Below are 9639 nucleotides of genomic sequence, written 5' to 3'. Positions count from 1 at the left end.
CTCTTTCCCAAACTTCATAGATGATTTGATTTGATAATTTTGGGTTGTATATGATTGTGTGATTATTGGATTAAATTAGGGTTGAAATTGAGAACTTTGAAGATTGGTTTTTTGGATTTTTGCGTATTAAGGGAAGAGAGTGAAAGATTCCATGAAATCTAGGAATGTTTTTTATTTATTTATGGAAAGTTGATTTATAATACAAATTTTGCTTAAATTATTTTTTAAAAATTGTTATATTACATTTGGTTTGTAAAATTAATTTTTAAGTAAGGATATTTAATGACAATAAAATTTGCACCAGTAAATACCATCTAAATTAGTTTTAATTTAAGTGAAAAAAATTTATTTTGATTGAATTTGGAGGATGCTTTTCTCCGAAATTAAATCTCAGGTGTGGAAACAAGTTTAAAGTGTTGATATTCACTTTGTAGCCGCACCATAATCTACTATGCTAGTAATGTTATTATTATTTTTAAATTATATATATATATATATATATATTTAATATATTTAATATTTTAAATATTAAAAATTTTAATATTCTCTCTATAAAAAATTAATTTTATTATATTAACTATAATTAATATGACTTTTAAAGTTATTATTTTATATATATATGAATGGTGTAAGTGTAGGCAGAAAAAATCCAAAATCTGTTGCGAACAAAGATATGAATCTAAATTTCACATCCGACAAAAAAGATGAGAAATAGGAGTTTCTCCAATTAATCAGATGCAATGTGAGAAGTAAAAATCATCTCCCACCCACCCTCCTCTCCGATAAAAAACATAACAAATAAGAGTTTCTCCAATTAATCACATGCAAATGTAAGAAGTAAAAATCATCTCTCACCCACCATCCTCCTAATTGTCATGGCTTAGAGTGTGCTTATATAAATATCTATTTTTTTTAATCTCATTTAAAAAATTGATAGGGAGTCCTATGTCGACATGTATATAACAATGTTTAAGTAATAAATCATAAATATAATATAAAAATTAAAATTGTAAATAGAATAAAATTTAATGATCAAATCACGAGAAAAAAAAACTAAATTACTATATATATATTTTATCTTTTTTATTGAAGCTTGTTTTATATATTTAGTCATTTATTTTATTATATTTATGAAAATAATCGCTATTTAAAAATTAAACGGATCGATCGATTATCTCATTTGTTGTAGTTTTATTCGTAATATATTTGTTTGTAGTTTTGTTTGTAATATATAATTGACCCCCACAATGGTAAATTATTCTCTAAATTATAAATTTGAAGAGAAAAATACACTATAAGCAAAAAAATCTTTGTTTTTAGACTAAAAATCAATATTTTGTAAAGTAGAATATAAAGTAAATATATACAAAGTAATTTATTATTTGATTTTAAAATAATAAAAAAGAGACTAAAAGAACAATTAATATTTTGAAAAGTTAGATATTTTTTTTTTTATAGTGGTGAGTAAAAAAAATATTTTTGTGGCGGCTTCAATGCCTTTTTTCTAAAGATTATTTTTAAAACTCTTAAAGGTTTATCTGAGGTTATGGTGAAAACATTCACAAAATGTTTATTTTTAATTAGCATAGATTTATAGGCTTAAAATACTCATAAATTTGTGACTATTAAAATTCTCACAAATATTAATAAATAAAAAATAGTATGAGTTTTATAGTAATTTTGACAGTCACAAACTACAAGAACAAAAAAAAAATATTAATTAATGGTAATTTTGGCCGCCACAGACTACAACAATTATCTTTTAATTGACTAAATCAAGACCTCCACAAAGTGATAAGTACTTAGTATATTTTTTATTTTTTTTGTAATATTAGTAAGGTTATGCAGAGGTTGAGTACTAGGAGGAGTAATTATCGATCGGTGGACGGATAACTCTAGCAAATATATTTTTCAAACCATATGTAGTTAAACACTCAAATCAATCTATACGTTTGAGGTTCAAAAATTTCATGATTATTAAGGATAAAAAAAAGATGTTATCAAAATTAAAAAAAATTTAAAAAGTAAATTTTTTCTTTAAAATATTTGCAATTTTTTCTTTAAAATACTTGGTTATTACATCAACAAATTAAACCAAAAATTGGTAAACATAAACAAATTTTAAGCTAAGTTTAATCTAAAATTAAAAATCTATGTACTCCAATGCAACAACTAGCTACTACCATAATTGAAAATCATCATCTAAAAAATACAAAAAAACTTGATTCTAAGCCCATTTGGTAATAAGAGACATGCAACATGCTCCTACTAGAAGAAGTTTACCACTCTTATGAATCCTTGGATTCATAAAATCAGCAGCTAAAAGATCTACTATGTGCCATATGTAGATTAAGATTCTAGATGAAGCTGCATTAATGGAGACTCCTTCAACAATAAGGGTTGTTGGTCTATTGTCATCACAAACATTTGTGATCCCTATACCAATTCCAATTCCTAGTGGAGAGTCAAGACAAAGAACAATTTCATAATTGTAATTCATACCCTCTTAAAATTTGCCTTCAATAATTGCACATTTCAAAAGTCAACAGCCAATGTAATGTAGGATGATCAATTACATTACAATATATATATATATATATATATATATGAACAAGTACTCTCTTTGTTGTTTCTTATTAAGTGTAATGTTTGACGCATATGCTTGTTTCATATTATTTATTATTTTAGAATACTAATGAAGTATTGTACTAAAAAAAAGAATACTAATGAATTGAACATTAATTACCTTATTTCATTAATACTCCGTTTGATTGTATTTTAATCTATATATGTACTTCAATAACTACACTATTAATAAGAGTATAATGGTTATGCATTTACGTTTGTCCAATATAAATCAATTATTTTATCATATAGATATATATTGTAACAATATAAAAATAAAAATAAATATCACATATTTTAATATTATTGGAGATATATATTTTAAAATTAGTATTGATACTAATGTGGCGGTTTTGTATTTAAGTGTTGGGAGTAAAAGGAGAATCAAGTTAAACAAAGTTATAAATAACTGGTTATGACTAGTTTTCTTGAATCCAAACTCCATTGGTACAAGGGAGAGGGAGACAATAGAGAGTAGTATTTGTGAAGTGAAATGGTGAAAGTGTACTATATAATCTATGAAATGAGTTAAAGATAATTTGAAGTTGTTGAGATACTGATTTTTATGAGCTCATCATATAGTTGGAAACATGGTTGGTTTAGTGATATATAGGACGATTTTGTGACGTTTGTTTACTTCTTCTAATTATTATGGAACAACCTACCTTAAATATATAGAACTTCTTTTCTTTATTGGCTAATTATTATTACTTTTTTTCCTTCACCAAAAACAAAATTTATCACATTTTTTTTTCTACTCATTAATTATTACTTTTCTTATACAGTTTCTACATTTTTTGTTTATAGCTTTATATATCATGATAAATTAATTTTTCTCAATTACCATGTATAATTTGAATTTTAGGATATTTGAATAAAAACAATGTTCTTTTTGGCTCTATTTGGTAAAATGTAACAGATAGCGGATACATTGACTTGAAGTGTTTGATATAATTTCACAGTTGAACTAATTATAAATATATAATGACATAAAAATATATTTAATTAATATTTTTTTTAATTAAGATAATTATACTAAAAAATGGGAGAAAAATGTTGCATTTTAAACTATATACAAACTCAAAAAAATTTACATTTAGTTAATTTTTTTAATTAAGATAAATTATACTGTAAATTCACGAGAAAGAACCAATATTACCAAACAACTTTAATTTCTTTTATATTCTTTGATGGTAATGTTTAAGTTATTTTTAAAAAATACTAAATTCGAATTTATCTTTACCCTTAGTGTCTATGGGTGATTTTGATGGGGAAAAAAAGCATTGGAGTGGTTATCAAAGGAGTAAACTATGTGATTGTTGAAATGGACCTATGAACAAGTTTTGCTAGGTTTACAAGGAAATAAATCTTTTTGTGGTGTAGTGATGATGCAAATGAATAAGGTGGTTTGGGCATTGATGCCCCAATATTGATGTTTTTCTATCTTACATGTTAAAAGGTTGGGCAACTATGTGGCCCTTGCTTGAGATAAATCTGTTTTTACCTTAAATGAAGGGGGGGTATGGGGGTATGGGCCCATTTGTATTTTTATGACTTGGGCTTTTCTTAGCCTTAGTTTTGCAATATATGAGGTATCTCAAAAAAAAAAAATTATCACATTTCCAGTGTAAAAAGTTTTACACAATCAACGAATCACAATTATTTATATGTATATTTTTAGAGATAGTATGATAAAAAATTCAATATTTTTAATTATTTAATTATTATAATTGATATATAATATAAAAACTCTTTATACTAATGTAAGAATTAAATCTTAATTTTTTAATAAAGTTATGAGAAGTTTACCTAAATGATCATCCTTATTTTGTTTTATAATTTTTATTGTAAATGGTGTAGAGATAACATGATATGCAATTGTTGATCTTACGACGTTTCATTTGTTTGGTGATAGTGAATGTGATTAACGAACAATTGTTTTAAGTTTAAATTTGGTGTACATGATTAATACTTTAGTGATAGAGATATAATTAAGTGGGATTGTGTTAAATTCGGATTTAGAGAAGGTACTAAAATTATAAGTTTACGTCGATGATATTTTGAGTGCTTTAAACTTAAACAAAGAGGTTTGAGAGTTTATTTTTCTTCATGCATGGTATAAAATCTTCTTAATATGGGGAACTTAAAAAAAATGTATCGGAAGTTTTGGAGGATTTAGATAAATTCTTAAATTTATTAGTAACACTCTAAAAATTTAATATATTATATATGTGTTTTATTAGTAATTGTTATGATTTATTATTAAATTAATAATTATTCTATGTATAAATAAATTAAATTAAATTTTATCACAGTCTATTCTATCTGAATAAGTATAATTTTTATTTTTATTTGATTAATGTTTTGGCGTGACAATTATACGGCGGATGATTTATGATGTGATTATTTTTTAAATGAACTATTGTGCATTTTTTTATTTGATTAATTTCGATAATCATGAAATTGATGTGTTAGATATATTTGTTTTATTTTGTAATGTGTGAGTGGTATTCTTGTTTTGCTTGATTTATTTTAGTTGAATTATTTAATTAAATTAGAATTTATAAAAGTTATATTATTTGTTAGTTTTATTTACAACCAAATAAGTATTCATTTTAGGAGATATTATAGAGTTAGTGAAACCCAACCTTTATATATAAGTGTTTTGAAAATATTTTTGGTTCATCCTAAAAAAAAAATTAGTAACTTGATTCATTCTTTTACTCTCTTTTATGACAAGATTTTATGACAGTTCATGATGTTTTCTTGGCATAATGTGCATTAACTCATTTTTAACATCTTTAATTTATTTTTTAAAGAAAGATTATAAATTTACTTGCGAGTTTCTTTTTGTGCAATTAAGAGATGACTATTCTCTTTTTTGTATCTCATGCATTCATCTCTTTTAAACTAAAATTATAATTTTATTTTAATTGTCTATAAAAATAATTTTATGCTATTTTTGGTTTCGTAAATATTAGATAAAAAATTAAAAGGATGATGTGACACCCTCTAATTTATTTATTTAATTAAAATGGATGGTGCGACACCCTGCAATATATGGTGAACTTTATTTGTTAATCCTAATTAGCTGATACACATAAATACACATGATTTCAATTGACTTTGTAACAATCTAATAAAATTAAATAAATAGTAATTATTGGTAGCATAATTTTGGAATTAAGTGCACTTCAATTTTAGACAAGAACTCAATCATAATATTGCAACGTAAATAGCTATTATATTTATACATTTCCATTAGGCCTCTTGCTGTCACACCTATTTGTCATTGGTACACTCCTAAAATAATTTTATAAGTTATAAATCCCAATATCTATCGGTGTTGAATTCATTATTGCCTCATAAGCTATTTCTCGTGCGAATTTAGAGATGTTAAGAAAGAAAGCGCCTAAGGTAAGGATTTTTCCCCATGCATAGTTAAACTAGATATTAAATTAGCGATTCGTAAGATATTGATATGATGTCTGAATATCTTAAAAGAAAAATGTTGATTTTATTTTCGTCGTAAAGAAATTAACTATAATGCTTTGATTGTTTTTTTTAATACCTCTATCTTGATGAAATTAATTATAGAGTTATATTTTATTATTATACCTTGATTAAATATGTTTGTAGTGAACATAAGCTATTTCTCGTGCGAATTTAGAGATGTTAAGAAAGAAAGCGCCTAAGGTAAGGATTTTTCCCCATGCATAGTTAAACTAGATATTAAATTAGCGATTCGTAAGATATTGATATGATGTCTGAATATCTTAAAAGAAAAATGTTGATTTTATTTTCGTCGTAAAGAAATTAACTATAATGCTTTGATTGTTTTTTTTTTAATGCCTCTATCTTGATGAAATTAATTATAAAGTTATTTTTTCATTATTATACCTTGATAAATATGTTTGTAGTGAAAATGTTTAGTGTTTTACATGTTTTAGAGTATTTAATTTTAAAGTTATAATTTTTATAATGATGTAATTAGTAATATGTTTATTATGATGTATTTGATTTTAAGTGTTGACTTTTGAGTATTTTAAATTTGACTTTTATGAACAATATATCTGTCTTGAGGAAATTGATGAGAATTTTATATTTCTTTAATTTTAATAATATGAGGAAATTGATTATTGAATGCATTAATGAATAGTTTATTTTTAGAATGCTGAAAGCTTTATAGTGAAAGTAATGAAATTTATGTTATTGTATTCTTGGTGATATGAGTTTTAATGGTTATCAATAACACGTAGTCAAATCGAATCTTATGGATTATTAAAATGAAAGTGGTGATTTTGAGATATTTGTCCACGTGCATATTTGATGTGTTAAAGTTATTGAGCTATAACTATGAACATCCATGAAAATATAAATTTGATGTCTTATGTGATTAAAAACTTTAATCTAAAATATTTTATCTTTGTGGTTGTCTAAGTGGCTGATGATTTGTGTTTTAAATATTGTTATCTTTGTGGTTGCCTAAGTCACCGGTGATTTGTGTTTTAAATATTGTTATCTTTGTGGTTGCTTAAGTGGCTAGTGACTTGTGTTTTAAATATTGTTATCTTTGTGGTTGCCTAATTGGCTGATGATTTGTGTGATTATTTAAGTTAGTGGTGACATGTACACTTTGATCATCATTATCATCTCATGACATATCATATGCATCTTTGTGGACGCCTGTGTGGCTGATTTAATTTTTTCCTATTGGTATGAATGACTTCTGTGTTGACGCTTGTATGGCTGATTATATCTTAATCATATATATTTAGGAGCATGCATAACTTGCTTACATTTTATTGTTATTTTTATTTTGATCTAATTATTTGTTCTACGATTGCTACTTGATTTATTTAGATATATTTTATGATTTTTGATACCCTTTGAAAACTATTAAAGAATCAATTTCTTTAAATCTTTTATTACGAAAAGATTTTATATTCATAATTTATGGCTGTTAATTTATTATTTGGTTTAATTTTTGCTATGGGATGAACTGACTACTTACACCAATATTTAGGTGCTAATGATCTCAAAGAGTTGCATGAATGATATTTGATTGGTGCACGTGCGGACGAAAATGAGACTTTTACTTAAAAATAATGTTTTGTATTACTAAAAAATTTGTGGTACATTGTAAAGTTATTTATTCGTCATCATTAACTTTTAATAGAAATGTGGAAGTGAGATTTTATTCGCTAGTAAATAATCGAATGTCATTAATTTCAGTCAACATTATTTCTTTTGAATTTCACTTAAAGAGAATTTATTTTATTTTAGAGCATAAATGAATATCGATATAACAATTGAAATATTAATTTTGCAAATGAATAAATAAATAATATTTTAGTAAATTACATTACGTTCTTTTACAAAAAAAATAAATATATCAAGTGATTTTCTTACGCATCTTCAATTTATTACATGATGAACTACTCTTAAAAAAAAGTTCATTGTTTCTAAAAGAAAATAAATATTTTTAAGTAATCTTCGGATAAAAAAATTTGGAGCGTTGCATTATTCTATATTATTAGAATATTCTAAAAATTACAAACAATCTCTTTAAAATTAATCTCTCAAGTAAAGTAAAAATTTTCTTTTTATTTCTCTCACTTCTCCTCCCCAAAGCCATCTCGTTCTATCCCCTATAAACTTACTAACGAATCCTTAGGATTATTTAGAGAATTTAAATGTCTGCGTATAATTGTATGTGTCAATGTATTATTTGTTTATTTGAGATTACTAGATTAATTAGAAAATTATTTATATTTTTACTATGGTTAACAAACTTATTCTAAAGCAAAGATTGATACTAATAAGATTACAAGATTTGTGTTGGGGCGTTCCGCATCCATATCTTAAAGCCAAAAACTTAAACATACCACTCAATTACTTGACACTAAAACACATAGAAAAGTCATATGCAAATATAGTCTACTTAGCCAAATCAATATCTTTCACACATGGTCAATGATTAAAAAAAAAAATCTATAGTCTTTAATCAATTAAGGATTATTTTTGTAGTTTGTATATGTTCAAATTGACTATAGGTGATTTCATAGGTGACCCATCTAACCACATGTTCTAAAGACATGTGAAAATTTGAAGGGGTTGAGATTGGAAGTATTCCACAATAGCAATGTCATCAAGTCTAAAAGGCCAGTTACATTTGAGGTCTTCCAACGGATACAATAAAAGTAAACTTATAATGGTAGGTGGTAGGGGCTGTTGCCCCCATAAAGTAAAACAATTGGCTTAAAAATGTATTATAATTTTTATTTACCCCACAAAAAAGTAGTTATTATTAGCTTTGTAAAACCATTTTTAAATAAAATAAATATAGAAATTAATAATAAATATATAAATTGGTATTACTTTTTATCATATTTATTCTTTTCATTTTCATCTTCCTTAATTGATAAGTGTCACCTTAATTTTTTGATGACTATAATAATTAAGGACAAGGTAGTAATTGTATTTCTTTTTTTACATAATATCAAGAAAATTAAATATAATTAATTATTATCTTTAATAAAGTTTTGAAATCTTGTGATTATAAAAATTGTCCTTAAATATAAGTACTAGATGCATTTATTATTTTATCCCAAACATACTTATATAAATTTTACTAATTTATCTTAAAATATAAAAAAATAATAAGTTTTACACATTCAAATTAAAGGTTAATTTAAGAATATTTATACATAAAAATAACACATTAGATTTTTTATTTACTTTTTATTTAATATATGTGAAAAAAACTATGTGTGCTAATAAAGGGCGACAAAGGTAGCATATAAATTAGTAGTATACTTGAAATTTTTTTAAATGTGCATATTCTTAAATGACAATTAATGGAGTAATTTACATGAATAGTCAAATTTGGTTTATTACTTTTACAATTTTATATATATTTTTTTCATTAAAACTTGAAATATAATACTATCGATGGTCATATATATATAAAATAAAACGTAATAAAAATTATCAATACAGTTAAATTATTAA

The 9639-nt window shown here is 24.3% G+C and overlaps 1 protein-coding gene across 1 annotated transcript in view; it reads right to left on the bottom strand.

Moving 5' to 3' along the window:
* The window catches only part of LOC101492263 (SPX domain-containing protein 4), a 2575-nt gene extending 2405 nt beyond the window's left edge, over positions 1-170 (bottom strand). The window contains exon 1 of the mRNA XM_012712625.2: positions 1-170. This exon is cut by the window's left edge and continues 243 nt beyond it. Coding sequence (XP_012568079.2) covers positions 1-18 — 18 coding nt within the window. The 5' untranslated portion in view covers positions 19-170.
* Positions 171-9639: the final 9469 nt, after the last annotated feature.

This window comes from Cicer arietinum, chromosome 2 (assembly GCF_000331145.2).
Source record: "Cicer arietinum cultivar CDC Frontier isolate Library 1 chromosome 2, Cicar.CDCFrontier_v2.0, whole genome shotgun sequence".
NCBI classification, from domain to species: domain Eukaryota; kingdom Viridiplantae; phylum Streptophyta; class Magnoliopsida; order Fabales; family Fabaceae; genus Cicer; species Cicer arietinum.
The sequence above is the reverse complement of the archived record's forward strand: the minus strand, read 5'-3'. Positions and strand labels throughout refer to the sequence as shown.